The sequence below is a fragment of the Oncorhynchus keta genome, chromosome 35 (assembly GCF_023373465.1).
Source record: "Oncorhynchus keta strain PuntledgeMale-10-30-2019 chromosome 35, Oket_V2, whole genome shotgun sequence".
NCBI lineage: Eukaryota > Metazoa > Chordata > Actinopteri > Salmoniformes > Salmonidae > Oncorhynchus > Oncorhynchus keta.
In genome coordinates, this window is record NC_068455.1 from 26,026,408 (window position 1) to 26,043,227 (window position 16,820).

General features: G+C 42.4%; 1 protein-coding gene across 5 annotated transcripts in view; it reads right to left on the minus strand.

Annotated features, from left to right (window-relative positions):
- Positions 1 to 16,820, minus strand: part of LOC118368183 (phospholipid-transporting ATPase VD-like) — a 40,330-nt gene that overhangs the window by 15,445 nt on the left and 8,065 nt on the right. For 2 of the 5 annotated variants that reach the window (XM_035752033.2, XM_035752035.2), the window contains 7 exons: positions 11,571 to 11,775; positions 11,095 to 11,180; positions 10,880 to 10,986; positions 8,070 to 8,201; positions 5,813 to 6,250; positions 1,774 to 1,979; positions 1,419 to 1,592 (listed from right to left, as the gene is read on the minus strand). In XM_035752033.2, the coding sequence (XP_035607926.1) occupies positions 1,419 to 1,592; positions 1,774 to 1,979; positions 5,813 to 6,250; positions 8,070 to 8,201; positions 10,880 to 10,986; positions 11,095 to 11,180; positions 11,571 to 11,775 (1,348 nt within the window). Of the gene's footprint in view, positions 1 to 1,418; positions 1,593 to 1,773; positions 1,980 to 5,812; positions 6,251 to 8,069; positions 8,202 to 10,879; positions 10,987 to 11,094; positions 11,181 to 11,570; positions 11,776 to 15,940; positions 16,347 to 16,820 lie in introns of all 5 variants that reach the window. The other 3 variants (XM_035752038.2, XM_035752037.2, XM_035752034.2) reach the window with 3 other exon arrangements.

Sequence of the window (16,820 nt, forward strand, 5' to 3'; positions counted from 1 at the left end):
CCCGACGAGGCGTGGGAGCCCGACGAGGCGTGGGAGCCCGACGAGCCGGCCGAGGAGTGGGAGCCCGACGAGCCGGCTGAGGAGTGGGAGCCCGACGAGCCGGCCGAGGAGTGGGAGCCCGACGAGCCGGCCGAGGAGTGGGAGCCCGACGAGCCGGCCGAGGCGTGGGAGCCCGACGAGCCGGCTGAGGCATGACGTGAGATGTGAGCCTGATGACCCGGCTGAGGCGTGGGAGCCCGAGATCCGGCAGAGGCGTGGGAGCCCGACGAGACAGACCAGGCTGAGGCATGATGTGGGATGGGAGCCTGCCGAGCCAACCGAGGAAAGAATACCTCTCAAGCCAGCTAAGGCATGGAAGCCCGACGAGCCAGCTGAGGGACCCCAGGTTCCTTCGGCAGCGGCACCCGGACCAGACGTCAACCCCCCCCACAAAAAAAACCGACCTGATGCTTCCAATGTTCGTGCCTGCATTCTGTGAGGACAGACACTGGAAGCAAGTACAGGGAGTGAAGATTTAATTAATAACAGACATGAAACAAAACAAGGACAGTGTCTGGACAAGGGAAACAAGAAGACATTAATGCTGACCCGGGGAAGAAACTGAGGAAGTGACAGATATAGGGGAGGCAATAAATTAGGTAGAGTCCAGGTGAATCCCATGAAGTGCTGGTGCGCGTAACGATGGTGACAGGTGTGCGTAATGATGGGCTGCCGAGAGGGAGAGCAGGCATGACATAGTTACAAAAAAGCGTCTTGCTTCTGACAGGCAGCTTTAATGTCGCCGGTCGCGAGAGGAAAGCGCCATGTGAACAGCCACCAGAACGACAAAAGTACAGCTGCCACATGATGAAGAGTAATATCGCGAGTGCTCCTTGAACGAGGCTAAAAAGTCTGACACATTTTTTGCACATTTCACATTGTGGATTGATTGGGTCCATTGATGTAGTGGTAAAAAAAAGGGTAAATTATACTGAACAAAAATATAAAAACATATTTTCCATACACACATTGAATCTACATTTGCCCGGCATTCTAACTATCTATGTGATGTTTGGCAGCGCCTAATCAGTCAGTTCTGTACCTGCCTGGCTGAGTGGCAGTGTGGGTGGAATGAGCGAGCTCACCTGGAAACCAGAGTGCGAAACACGTGAGGAAATAAAACTCAGCAGGCTGCCTGGAAATTAATTCGTAAGACCAATACATTTTTCAACTATTTTTCATATTAACATATTTTATAATTTTCTCTTCTTTCATAAGAATTCAAGTACCAACTGAGAACATGTCTGATTTGCAGTATTGCAGTACTTGAATCGCTTGAATTTCAGAGTGCCAAATTCAAGTACTTTAATTAAGCACCTCAAGCACCATGTGCAAACATCTACCTCCTTCTTTTATTAAGTTGAGGCTGTGTTACGTACCACATGGCGGGGCTGGTTGGGAGAAGACACAACTACGGTGTTGCAGATGGCCAGGGCCATGAAGAAGTCAACGATGTAGGTGAGCTCCATACTGGCGTCCCTCAGAAGGAAGAGTGGAGAGGACAGACAGTTCAGCTTCTGAACCAGGAAAGGGTCTGGGACTATATCCTTCTCCTTGAGGGAAGACAGGAAAATAGGAATTAGACATTTCATATCATGCCGTCAGTTGTGTGTGATTCAACAAGTCTTGATTAGAAGAATCAGGTGTCTTAATGCTTGGCTAGAACAAAAACGTGCATCTCCTGAGGGGTCTTATTGTGAATGGATTAAGAAACACTGGGTGTATGAGTTTCACCATGGGACTACTGAAGGCACTGTGTTGGGGCAGGGTGGGGCTAGGTGACTCCTCCCCCTCAGAGTGGCCTGTCAGTGTGTGCAGGGACACAGAGCTGCGGTTGCAGCTGAGTGACTTGCAGCTCAGGGACTTGGCGCTGGCACGTGACTTGAGAGTATGGGAGCAACCCATCGCCTCATCCTCCTCGTACACTTCAAGCCTCCTCGCTGCCAGAAAGACCGATAGGGAGGGACGAAAGAAATGGTTAAATACATTGTACAAAATCCTTAGTGTCATGGTATCATGGGAGGCAGGTAGCCTAGCGGTTAGAGCCACTCCCGAGGGTGTTTCAGGACAAATACACTGCTCAGAAAAATAAAGGGAACACTAAAATAACACATCCTACATCTGAATGAATTAAATATTCTTATTAAATACTTTTTTCTTTACATAGTTGAATATGCTGACAACAAAATAACACAAAAATTATCAATGGAAATCAAATTTATCAACCCATGGAGGTCTGGATTTGAAGTCACACTCAAAATTAAAGTGGAAAACCACACTACAAGCTGATCCAACTTTGATGTAATGTCCTTAAAACAAGTCAAAATCAGGCACAGTAGTGTGTGTGGCCTCCACATGCCTGTATGACCTCCCTACAACGCCTGGGCATGCTCCTGATGAGGTGGCGGATGGTTTCCTGAGGGATCTCCTCCCAGACCTGGACTAAAGCATCCGCCAACTCCTGGACAGTCTGTGGTGCAACGTGGCGTTGGTGGATGGAGCGAGACATGATGTCCCAGATGTGCTCAATTGGATTCAGGTCTGGGGAACGGGCGGGCCAGTCCATAGCATCAATGTCTTCCTCTTGCAGGAACTGCTGACACACTCCAGCCACATGAAGTCTAGCATGGTCTTGCATTAGGAGGAACCCAGGGCCAACCGCACCAGCATATGGTCTCACAAGGGGTCTGAGGATCTTATCTCGGTACCTAATGAAAGTCAGGCTACCTCTGGCGAGCACATGGAGGGCTGTGCGGCCCCCCAAAGAAATGGCACCCCACACCATGACTGACCCACCGCCAAACCGGTCATGCTGGAGGATGTTGCAGGCAGCAGAACGTTCTCCACGGCGTCTCCAGACAGTCACGTCTGTCACATGTGCTCAGTGTGAACCTGCTTTCATCTGTGAAGGGCACAGGGCGCCAGTGGCGAATTTGCCAATCTTGGTGTTCTCTGGCAAATGCCAAACGTCCTGCAGGGTGTTGGGCTGTAAGCACAACCCCCAACTGTGGATGTCGGGCCCTCATACCACACTCATGGAGTCTGTTTCTGACCGTTTGAGCAGACACATGCACATTTGTGGCCTGCTGGAGGTCATTTTTCAGGGCTCTGGCAGTGCTCCCCCTGCTCCTCCTTGCACAAAGGCGGAGGTAGCGGTCCTGCTGCTGGGTTGTTGCCCTCCTACGGCCTCCTCCACATCTCCTGATGTACTGGCCTGTCTCCTGGTAGCGCCTCCATGCTCTGGACACTACGCTGACAGACACAGCAAACCTTCTTGCCACAGCTCGCATTGATGTGCCATCCTGGATGAGCTGCACTACCTGAGCCACTTGTGTGGGTTGTAGACTCCGTCTCATGCTACCACTAGAGTGAAAGCACGGCCAGCATTCAAAAGTGACCAAAACATCAGACAGGATGCATAGGAACTGAGAAGTGTTCTGTAGTCACCACCTGCAGAACCACTTCTTTATTGGGGGTGTCTTGCTAATTGCCTATAATTTCCACCTGTTGTCTATTCCATTTGCACAACAGCATGTTCAATTTATTGTCAATCAGTGTTGCTTCCTAAGTGGACAGTTTGATTTCACAGACGTGTGATTGACTTGGAGTTACATTGTGTTTAAGTGTTCCCTTAATTTTTTTGAGCAGTGTATAAGCACCCACAAAAAAATATTATTTTCAAACACTCAATATCACTGATGAGTAGGGTTGCAAAGCTACCCCGTTAATTTACCGAAGTTACCGGAATCTTCAGTAATTTAGGTAATTAACAGAAAATCTATGGCAATTTATTGTAACTTTGGTCATTTATACTTTAATAACACTTTCATTTATTATAAAAATATAGAGCATTCATTTATTATATCTGTGTCCATAGAGTTTACTAGATAGACCATATGGTTCAAGAGAAAATAGCCTAATTAATGAAATAATTATCTTATCAATGAAGTTTGTAAAATAAATATAAATTATATTTCATGCTGAAACCCTCATATTAAACACCAATGGTATTCACTAAGTTGATGGTTTACATTTAGCATGTTTTACAGATTTCTCATATTTTATTTCAAAATATACAGTACCAGTCATACGTTTGGACACACCTACTCATTCCAGGGATTTTTTATATTTTTTACTATTTTCTACATTGTACAACAATCGCAAAGACATCAAAACTATGAAATAACACATATGGAAATATGTAGTAACCAAAAAAAAGTGTTAAACAAATCAAAATATATTTTATATTTGAGATTCTTCAAAGTAGCCAACCTTTGCCTTGATAACAGCTTTGCACACTCTTGGCATTCTCTCAACCAGCTTCATGAGGTAGTCACCTGGAATGCATTTCAATTAACAGGTGTGCCTTGTTAACAGGTAATTTGTGGAATTTCTTTCCTTCTTAATGCGTTTGAGCCAATCAGTTGTGTTGTGACAAGGTACGGGTGGTATACAGAAGACAGCCCTATTTGGTAAAAGACCAAGTCCATATTATGCCAAGAACAGCTCAAATAAGCAAAGAGAAATAACAGTCCATCATTACTTGAAGGTCAGTCAATACGGAAAATGTCAAGAACTTTTAAAGTTTCTTCAAGTACAGTCGCAAAAAACATCAAGCACTATAATGAAACTGGCTCTTATAAAGGACCGCCACAGGAAAGGAAGAACCAGAGTTACCTCTGCTGCAGAGGATACGTTCGTTAGAGTTACCAGCCTCAGAAATTGCAGCCCAAACAAATGCATCAGAGTTCATGTAATATACACATCTCAACATCAACTGTTCAGATGAGACTGAGTGAATCAGGCCTTCATGGTCGAATTGCTGCAAAGAAACCACTACTAAGGACACAAGTCAAAAGAGTTCCATTACAGTTTGTAGAAACATGTCAAACGTTGTTTACAATCAATCGTTAGGTTCTTTTTATAATAAATCTTCAATAATATTCCAACCGGACAATAGCGTATTCATTACAGAGGAAAAAGAAGGAACGGTGCGCCCTCGTGACCGCGCAGTAATCAACCTATTGGCCTCGGCCTAATTCACTTGTTGAAACAGCTCTTATTCGACACCCTCCCACAATAGAAGCCTCAAACTACTTTCTAAAGACTGTTGACATCTGCTGGAAGCCTTGGGAAGTGCAATCTGGCCCCATAGACACAGCATATTTGATAGGCAATCACTTAAATGAAACTACAAACCCCCTTTTCCACTTCCGGGTTAGATTTGTCTCAGGTTTTCGCCTGCCATAAGAGTTCTGTTATACTCACAGACATCATTCAAACAGTTTTAGAAACTTCAGAGTGTTTTCTATCCAATACTACTAATAATATACAAATATTAGCATCTGGGACAGAGTAGCAGGCAGTTTACTCTGGGCACCTTATTCATCCAAGCTATTCAATACTGAATGTCACCAAGAAGTTAACACTTATTTCATAGTTGTGATGTCTTCGCTATTATTCTACAATGTAAAAAATTGTCAAAATAAAGACATACCCTTGAATGAGTAGACGTGTCCAAACTTGACTGGTACTGTATATTTAAAAAATCCAATATTTTAGAGGGCCAGAGATGATTACATACACCTGTGATAATCTGAAGTACCCAAAAGGGCCACTAGATGTCTAAAATCCCTAAAGATACTAAAATGCGGATATTTTACTGGTAAACTTTGAACGTTTCCAGTAATATACCCTCCCTTTGAAACCCTAATCATGAGTACCCTAATGGAAAATGTTGTGTTGTGTAGAAAAATGTACTTTGACTTCTCACCATTTTCCTCGTGGGGGTACTCCACCCCAGCAATGGTGCAGCGCCTGAACACCATCTTGTTCTCTGTCAGCGTGCCAGTCTTGTCTGAAAACACATACTGAATCTGACCCAGGTCCTCTGTGATGTTCAGGGCCCGACACTGGATCCTGGAGTCCATATACTCATTATAGAAGTCCACGTCGTTCTGGATGAAGAAGATTTGACACAGTTTGACGATCTCGATGGACACATACAGGGAGATGGGGATGAGCACCTGCCGAGGAGAGAATGGAAAATAATTTAGCATATTAACACAAAGTGTTAACAAATTTAGTGTGCTACCTACCTGTAAAACTATGATCATGGTCCAGAACAGGTAGAAGCCAGACAGGGCAGGAGACGTGGTATCAGGGATCAGAAAGGAAGTGTCCTTCAGGTTCCTGAGCCAGAGACCATGGCCTGGGGGACACAAAGAATGATACGGATGTGGTCAAAATACTTGTTTACAGCAGCGCTATACAGTTGAAGTCGGAAGTTTACATACACCTCACAATTCCTGTAATTTAATCCTAATAAAAATTCCCTGTTTTAGGTAATTCAGGATCACCACATTTTTTTAAGAATGTGAAATGTCAGAATAATAGTAGAGAATTATTTATTTCAGCTTCTATTTCTTTCATCACATTCCCAGTGGGTCAGAAGTTTACATACACTCAATTAGTATTTGGTAGCATTGCCTTTAAATTGTTTCAATTGGGTCACACGTTTTGGGTAGCCTTCCACAAGCAGTTGGATTCATTTTGGCCCATTCCTCCTGACAGGGCTGGTGTAACTGAGTGAGGTTTGTAAAGGCCTCCTTGCTCGCACATGCTTTTTCAGTTCTGCCCACAAATGTTCTATAGAATTGAGGTCAGGGCTGTGTGAAGACCACTCCAATACCTTGACTTTGTTGTCCTTAAGCCATTTTGCCACAACTTTGGAAGTATGGTTGGGGTCATTATCCATTTGGAAGAACCATTTGCGACAAAGCTTTAACTTCCTGACTGATGTCTTGAGATGTTTCTTCAATATATCCACATCATTTTTCTACCTCATGATGCCATCTATTTTGTGAAGTGCACCAGTACCTCCTGCAGCAAAGCACCCCCACAACATGATGCTGCCACCCCCATGCTTCACGGTTGGGATGGTGTTCGGCTTGCCAGCCTCCCCCTTTTTCCTGCAAACATAACAATAGTCATTATGGCCAAACAGTTATATTATTGTTTCATCAGACCAGAAGACATTTCTCCAAAAAGTACGATCTTTGTCCCCATGTGCAGTTGCAAACTGTAGTCTGGCTTTTTTATGGCGGTTTTGGAGCAGTGGCTTCTTCCTTGTTGAACGGCCTTTCAGGTTATGTCGATATAGGACTCGTTTACTGTGGATATAGATACTTTTGTACCCGTTTCCTCCAGCATCTTCCCAAGGTCCTTTGCTGTTGTACTGGGATTGATTTGCACTTCTCGCACCAAAGTACGTTCATCTCTAGGAGACAGAACGCGCCTCCTTCCTGAGCGGTATGACGGCTGCTTGGTCCCATGGTTTTTATACTTGCATACTATTGTTTGTACAGATGAATGTGGTACCTTCAGGCATTTGGAATTTGCTTCCAAGGATGAACCAGACTTGTGGAGATCTACAATTTATTTCTGAGGTCTTGGCTGATTTCTTTTGATTTTCCCATGATGTCAAGCAAAGAGGCACTGAGTGTGATACATCCACAGGTACACCTCCAATTGACTCATATTATGTCAATTAGCCTATCAGAAGCTTCTAAAGCCATGACATCATTTTCTGGAATTTTCCTAGCTGTTTAAAGGCACAGTCAACTTAGTGTATGTAAACTTCTGACCCACTGGAATTGTAATACAGTGAATTATAAGTGAAATAATGTCTGTAAACAATTGTTGGAAAAATTACTTGTGGCATGCACAAAGTAGAAGTCCTAACCGACTTGCCAAAACTATAGTTTGTTAACAAGAAATTTGTGGAGTGGTTGAAAATCAAGTGTATGTAAAGTGTATGTAAACTTCGACTTCAACTGTAGCTGTGGTAAAACAGCAAAGACCAAGAACTGTGTGGTAGGACAAGATAAGTAGTGTGTTCATATAGATTTGGCCAGCAAACACATACAGCTGTGGTCAGTTAAATTGAGAGCAATACAGACCTACTGTATAGCTGTGGTCGGACACATGTTTTCATATAGATGTGGTCAGTTATATTGATCAGTACGGACCTATAGCTGCAGTCAGACACATGATGACCAGCAGGACAACGCTCCACAGCACGTCCACGTTCAGCCTGCGCTCCAATTTACTGCGTTTATACCTCGGTCCATTGTTGTTCTTCATGGCTTTGGTCTCGTGACCTGCGTTCAAGATCACACAACACAACCATGGCTATATACACATGTAAATGTACATGTATGTGTGCTTTTACAGCAGACCAGTAGTGCAAAGTACTGAAGTAAAAATACTTTAAAGCACTACTTAAGTAGTATATTGGGTTATCTGTACTATTTATATTTGACAAGTTTTACTTCACAACATTCCTAAAGAAAATATGGTACTTTTTACTCCATACATTTTCCCTGACAACCAAAAGTACTCGTTACATTTTGAATACTTAGCAGGAAAGGAAAATAGTCAAATTCACACACTTATCAAGAGAACACATGGTCATCCCTACTGCCTGTGACTCTGGCTATGCATTCATTTAAAAACAAGAAAATGGTGCCATCTGCTTTGCTTAATATTAGGAATTTTAAGTGATTTATACTTTTACTTTTCATAGTTAAGTATATTTTAGCAATTATGTTAACCTTTGATACTTAAAAACAAATATTTTTAGACTTTTACTGAAGTAGTATTTTACTGGCTGAATTTCACATTTACTTGAGTAACTTTCTATTGAGGCATTTATACTTTTACTCAAGTATGACAGTTGGGTACTTTTTACACTACTTCAGCAGACCTGGGTCAAAATACCGTATTTGTTTGTGGGTGACGAATAAACATGCAGAGGGGATAGTACCCTTACGGCATAACTCTACATACAATTCTACAACAGAGAAATTCTTTACAATAAAATTGCATAGGTATTGAAATGCAGTGCACAAGACGTCAAAAGCCTTAATTTTTGCTGATGAAAAATGATAGAAAACTCGATGAATGTCATATCGGCGGCGGCAGGGTAGCCTAGTGGTTAGAGCATTGGACTCGTAACCGGAAGGTTGCAAGTTTAAATCCCAGAACTGACAAGGTACAAATCTGTCGTTCTGCCCCTGAACAGGCAGTTAAACCCACTGTTCCTAGGCCGTCAATGAAAATAAGAATTTGTTCTTAACTGACTTGCCTAGTTAAATAAAGGTTAAAAAAAAAATATATATATATATATATATAGAGAGAGAGAGAACGCCATATATATATATATTCCCATTATTTTACTACAAAATCCATACAGGTATACAGTTACAGTACATCAGCTCTGGTACAATCAATGGCTTTCTCTCTCTTCATATATATATATATAGAGAGAGAGAAAGCCATTGATTGTACCAGAGCTGATGTACTGTAACTGTATACCTGTATGGATTTTGTAGTAAAATAATGGGAGCAGAAACCTTATGTGCCTGAGTAGACAGACTGGTTTAGCCTGCCGTGTTGTAGTCAGCCCTGCCTGACTATGTCTAGTGGGGACAGCAGCTAGGGGCAGGCTACATTCCTAGTAGCCAACTGATATAGATTATGGGGGCAGGACAATGTGGTAGTTCTCTCAACAGCCATTTTTCCATAAGGGAAGTATTATATAGGCTTTATGACAGAAGATTCAGGTTCAGTGTTATTGAGTACACGAGAGGCAGATTAATCTCTCACCAGCATAGTCTGTTACCAGAGGTGGCACCAGAGGTCCCAGAGTGGTGTGGTGTAAAAACAATTCTGGGGCCCGTAGTCTTTCCTGATCTGGTAACCTGACCAGATAAAACTCCAGACCTTATACGGTATGACTAGATTAATCAGTTGTAAAAATATTTAATATGGGCTATGATGGGACCAGAGTTTTTCTAATCACGTCACATGGTTTTAAAAAAACTCCTGGAAAAACGAATGGCCTTGGGGAGGATGAAAACTCTGTAAAACTGCAGAAACCTTGTACTTGATCATATGAATTACATTTTAAAAGAAGGACGAGGAATTTTCCTCTACAGACACACAGAAAGCAACATGATTTAGCAATGAAACTCACAGGGCTGAGCATGCTTTATACAAGTTTGCATCATGTAGTCCTGTACTATGCAACAGTAGGCCTAATTTAAAATGAACTCACAGTCTACGTCAGCTAGTGTGTTTATTGATGAATTCCAGTTAATCATTTTGGATTAGCTAGGTTGCCTAGTCAGCAAAGGTTTGAATGTAAACCACATTTGATCCCATTCATATTTTCTGACAAAGAAATGGGCTATAAATACACAATATTACCGCTCTGTTTACCCTGGCCAGAGGGACAGGGTGCATAGGTCAGATTATGCAGCCTACAGTTGATCAGATGGAAAAATTGTCTAGTTTCCATGCAATACTGCATGTCAAATTGCTAATGTTTAGGTGTATAGGCTGCCAATAAAAAAAATTAAAATAAAGAGTTTTTGCTTGTGTCTGTCTGGAGTAATGTGTTATCACGCTTGCTAAATAAGTACCGGAGGATAGTTGTGAGCGCACTTTGTGCATTGTACACAGCCCGCGTGACCAGTGATTTCCGTGAATCCGATTGGTGAAGACACACAAAGAGCCTGAAGCAGCACTATGATGTGAAGGACAAAAATTGTGCAAGAGTTGACAAATCATGAGGCAAATCGGTCTAACAAAAACAGCACTTTGCCCGTCTTTTAACGCTTTTAAAAGGTGCTAAACTGCCACAGTCCTGCTGGTTGTCCAGGTATAACTTGAAATATGATGAAAACCAGCTGTGGACACCCGGGTTGGATAATGGGATACTCCAAACCCTAGCAAGAGCTAGACCTGCGGAAAGAGGATTATTTCACCCTCTTACCTGCATAGACCACAATGCCTATGACGGTCTCCGTGTTGCGGATGGTGCAGCTTCGCAGAAGGAGGTTGTTGTTGTGTAAGCCCACACGAGCCTTACTGGGGTACTCCCTGTAGGAAACAAATAAGAAGAAATAATGAAGTTACCTATCCTTTCAAAAGTTTATAAAATGACGTCTGTCTTCATACAGTGTCTGTAGTCAATAAAACCAGACTCACATGAAACCTCGGAACCGGCTGAGGTCGTTGTTGGGGTTCTCACATTCAATGCGGCTGTGGAAGTTCTCTGGAGTCAACTCAGAACCCTGAAACACATGACATGCACACTAAATATTTCTGTAGTAATTTTCCCACTAGACCCAAGGACAATATTTGACCTAATCCCTATTGATGTTCTTCTTCCTTACACCATACTTTTACAGGATACGTACAGCTTTTTACACAGATAAACAGTGCAGTTGCGTAATGCAGGTAAATTACGGCTTAGTGTGTCATGTTTTATCAAGCTTTTTATTGATTATTGTACCACTCCACCTTTAGCTGTACAATAAACGGCAGTGTTTAGTTTAGGCAGGGCGAGCCGCCCTGTCTCTTGCACGCTTGCTTTAAGAGACTTAAGCCTCAAGTACTTCAAACACTGAAGTGCCATCATGATGATTTAATGATAACAGCAATAACCAATGAGAGCCACATACCTGTTGTGGCAGATCTCTGACCACTTGTCTCTGTTTGAGGTTGGTCTCCCCGTCTAGGTTGGCCGTCTCGATGTAGCAGACGCCGTGGGGGTCAGAGGAGTATAGCAGCAGCATGTCTGCAGGTATGATCTCATTACAGGACAGACGGACAAAGTCCCCCACATGGACGTCCTGCCAACGCTGGTCCACATACATCTGCCGTTTCCTATGGTAAAAAAGACCACCAGATAACCTGTTAACTGCTTGAGGGCAATGAGAGTGGGGCAATGTGCGTACTATCAAATATGATGAAGGCCTGAAGTCCCCCACTGTTGTTAAAACGTTGCTAACAATTAGAGGTCGACCGATTATGATTTTTCAACGATTCGATTTTTATTTATTTATTTATTTGTAATAATGACAATTACAACGATGCTGAATTAACAAGTATTTTAATAAATCAATAAAATCAATTTAGCCTCAAATAAAAAAGTTGAAGCCTTTCAGTGAAATACAGAACCGCTCAGGATTTTATCGGGTGGCATCGCTAAGTCTAAATATTGCTATTACATTGTACAACCTTCAATGTTATGTTACGGTCTTTGTTAGGAATAAATGGTCTTCACACAGTTCGCAACGAGCCAGGCGGCCCAAACTGCTGCATATACCCTGACTGCTTGCACGGAACGCAAGAGAAGTGACACAATTTCCCTAGTTAAAAGAAACTCATGTTAGCAGGCAATATTAACTAAATATGCAGGTTTAAAAATATATACTTTGTATTGATTTTAAAGAAAGGCATTGATGTTTATGGTCAGGTACACATTGGTGCAACGACAGTGCTTTTATCGCGAATGCGCTTGTTAAACCATCACCCGTTTGGAGAAGTAGGCTGTGATTCAATGAGAAATTAACAGGCACCGCATCGATTATATGCAACGCAGGACACGCTAGATAAACTAGTAATATCAACCATGTGTAGTTAACTAGTGATTATGTTAAGGTTGATTGTTTTTTATAAGATAAGTTAAATGCTAGCTAGCAACTTACCTTGGCTTCTTACTGCACTCGCGTAACAGGTAGTCTGCCTGCCACGCAGGCTCCTCGTGGAGTGCAATGTAAGGCAGGTGGTTAGAGCGTTGGACTAGTAACCGGAAGGTTGCAAGATCGAATCCCAGAGCTAATAAGGTAAAAATATTTTGTTCTGCCCCTGAACAAGGCAGTTAACCCACCGTTCCTAGGTAGTCATTGAAAATAAGAATGTGTTCTTAACGGACTTGCCTAATTAAATAAAAGGTAAAAAAAAGAAGAAAAATTGTCCACAATCGGTGTCCAAAAATGCAGATTACAGATTGTTATGAAAACTTGAAATCGGCCCTAATTAATCGGCCCTAATTAATCGGTCGACCTCTACTAACAATACCACAAAAAGACAACAAAATATCAGTTTCACACATATGAGCAGTATTCACACAAGCAAAGGAACATGTCCCTCTAAACAACCATGAAACGTTCCTAAACACAGACATGGTTACGTATTTTACATTGTAAAAACTCCAGGAAAGACCATTAACCCTGCACTTTTTTTGTCTACATTTTGGTCAGTGACCTGTGTTTGGGTACACAGCAACATGCACAAGATGGAACCATGCCAACTGTAAGGTAGGGTGGGTGTTAAGAAACAAGTCTTCAAGTCAATCAGAGGGAGTGAGTGAACACACAATGTTCAACCAAGGCAGCTATGAGCCACAGTGTGTGAACACACCTCAAGGTTAATCATTTATTTTACTGTCCACCACCACCACCACCACCCTTTCCTGGCAGGAAAGAGACTGAGAAACAAATTACTGAGAAACAAATTACTGTAATACCGTGGTTTGTTATTCACCCAATATAAAAGATATGTTAAAGATAGTTGGTATGGATAGGCCCTAGGAAAGGGGTCGGCAACAGGCGGCCAGTGGTCCAAAATCAGCCCGCGAGTGATTTTTTTTGGCCCCCTAAAGTTTTTGGTTTTTGGTTAAAAAAATGACTCAAATCACCAGGAATTCAGCTAAAAATGAGTTTAATTTAGAAAATCTATTCCCACAAATAAAAAAAGAGACGTGATTGTGTCTCAATGTAATCAAGGTACAAAATTATTATTTTCAAATACAGCCTCTTTTTGGGCTTAGTTGTGGTCAATTTGCAGTGTACAAATGATTATACAACACAAATGGTCACGCGGGAGAATCTACTCCTGCCCTAAGGATTGTCTGACCTCAGTAAGCCTGAGGCTATGAACGATTGCATGGTGGGACATGTAGACCTAGGAGGAATAACCAATAGACTACCTTGACCACTCACTCCTAGTCTCCAGAAAAGGGGATAGATTTGATATGGGGTTAGCAACCCCATCCTGAGCAAAATAGATTATGATAAAGATACCTCAACAAGTGAGGACACAGCCATCGAACAATTAATTTCTCTTGTCAAGTCCTTATGTGCAGATAGACATGAGAGGAATTGAGTGAAATGTGTGTGTGTGTCCATCTCTCACATGGCACAACATTTATGTTTTACAACCACAGATGGTATAATTTAACCCCTTGTAATTAGAGATTGTCCTACTTTCAGTTCAGCATATACAGTGCATTTAAGAAGTATTGAGAACCCTTGACTTTTCAAATTTTGTTACGTTACAGCCTTATTCAAAAATGGACGAAATTGTATTCAATCTACACACAATACCCCATCTAAAAATAGGTTTTTCTAAATGTAAAAAAATAAAATGAAATATCACATTAACATAAGTATTTAGACCCTTTACTCAGTACTTTGTTGAAGCACCTTTGGCAGTGATTACAGCCCAGAGTCTTCTTGGGTTTGACGCTACAAGCTTGGCACACCTGTATTTGGGGAGTTTCTCCCATTCTTCTCTATAGATCCTTTCAAATTCTTTCAGGTCACTCCAAAGATTTTTAATCAGGGCTCTGGCTGGGCCACTCAAGGACATTCAGAGACCTGTCCCGAAGCCACTCCTGCGTTGTCTTGGCTGTGTGCTTAGGGTCGTTGTCCTATTGGAAGGTGAACCTTCGCCCCAGTCTGAGGACCTGAGCAGGTTTGGATCAAGGATCTCTGTACTTTGCGCTGTTCATCCCCATCAATGATGTTGCCACCACCATGCTTCACCGTAGGGATGGTGCCAGGTTTCCTCCAGACGTGACGCTTGGTATTCAGGCCAAATAGTTCAATCTTGGTTTCTTCAGACCAGAGAATCTTGTTTCTCGTGGTCTGAGAGTCTTTAGGTGCCTTTTGGCAAACTCCAAGCGGGCTGTCATGTGCCTTTTACAGAGGAGTGGCTTCTGTCTTACCACTCTACCATAAATGCCAGATTGGTGGAGTGCTGCAGATATGAGAGAACCTTCCCAGATGGGAAAACCATCTCCACAGAGGAACTCTGGAGCTCTTTCAGAGTGACCATCGGGTTCTTGGTCACCTACCTTCTCCCCCGATTGCTCAGTTTGGCCGGGCGGCCAGCTCTAGGAAGAGTCTTGGTGGTTCCAAACTTTGTTTATTTAAGAATGATAGAGGCAAGGAAAGTTCAATGCTGCAGACATTTTTTGGTACCCTTCCCCAGATCCTCGCCTCGACTTAATCTTGTCTTGGAGGTCTACGGACAATTCCTTCGACCTCATGGCTTGGATTTTGCTCTGACGTGCACTGTCGGACCTTATATAGACAGGTGTGTGCCTTTCTGAATCATGTCCAATCAATCAATGAATTTACACCAGGTGTACTCTAATCGTTGTAGAAACATCAAGGATGATCAAAGGAAACAAGATGCACCTGAGCTCAACTTCGAGTCTCATGTCAAAGGGTCTTAATTGTTATGTAAGTAAGGTATTTCTGTTTTTAATACATTAGCAAAAAAAATATAGATAGACCTGTTTTCGCTTTGTCATTATGGGATATTGTGTTGAAATTGATGAGTAAAAAAATGTATTTAATCCATTTTAGAATAAGGCTGCAACGTAACAAAATGTGGATAAAGTGAATGGTTCTGAATACTTTCCAAAGGCACTGTACCTGATCTAGTTAGCATGTTTGTCAGTTTGATGGCACCATATACAACCCTCGTAAGTATAAAGAAGAAGCTGCAGAACTACAGGTATGTACGTTTTGTTTACCTGTAAAAGTAGCTGTCACATAATTACTGGTCAGTTTGCTATATAGCTATCAGAATGTTAACCTGTAAACGGATCTCATGCACAAGCCAGAACATTTCAAACCATTTTTCAGTTAGTTTACCCCATATAAGCAGTACTAATTCCATTTGAATTCCATTTGCTCCCATTCAGAGATAATAAACAACCCTATGTTCTACTAAAATTTACACTGAGTGTATTTACCTGCTGTAAATCTCACAGACCAGTCCGTTGATGAACTTGTCCGACTTGTGTTTCCTGTAGTCTTCCCAAAGATCCTTTACTGCCGTCACTGCCAGCACCAGGAGAATGGGAATAATGCTGATTTCGGGCTGGAAGGCATTGACCACTGGAACAAAGTTCAGAGCTGCCAGGAATATGAAATAGATATTGGCAAAGCGGTGGAGTTGTTCGAACAGGTTCTTGGGGATAAATGAGAGGAAGGAGTACTTGGTGGTGGTCACCTTGTTGCTGCTGTATGACTTGAGGATTTCCGTCAGCTCTTCATCCTCTGTGAGGGAGGATACCACCGTCCTCCTCTTCCTCCCCAGTCGGTCCTTCGGACAGGAACGTTGTCCTTGGACCGGCCGCTCCAAGCTGTACATGACTCCTAAGCCCAGTGAAAGACTCCACCAGTTAAAATCCAGAGGGTTTACTTATTGGTCAACCCTTGTATCTCTCTCCGGCATTTCCAGCCACTCGTGACCGACCGAGCTCTGCATCTAGATTCAAATGCCCACTCTGTTTTACTGTCATCGTCTATCATGATCCAGGATGTTGAGTCGCCAGGGTGAAGTTTAGATAGAAAGACAGCTACTTTGCCGGGGAAAGCTTTGTTTCTGTCATGGTGGAGAGTACCTCTCTGGAACTTCACTAACACTACACCTCGCTGCCTTAGAGACCAATAGAGCCACTCCTCCATGTCATAAACAAACAACTCAAAGTTGAACTTTTATGACTTTCTATGAAATAGGATTGAGAAACCCTTGACATCACAAAGGAATGGGTAAATGAGCAAGCCCAGATTATCTGTGCTGTATATATGGTGCTCTTTATACCACATACAGTCACACAGACAACTGAA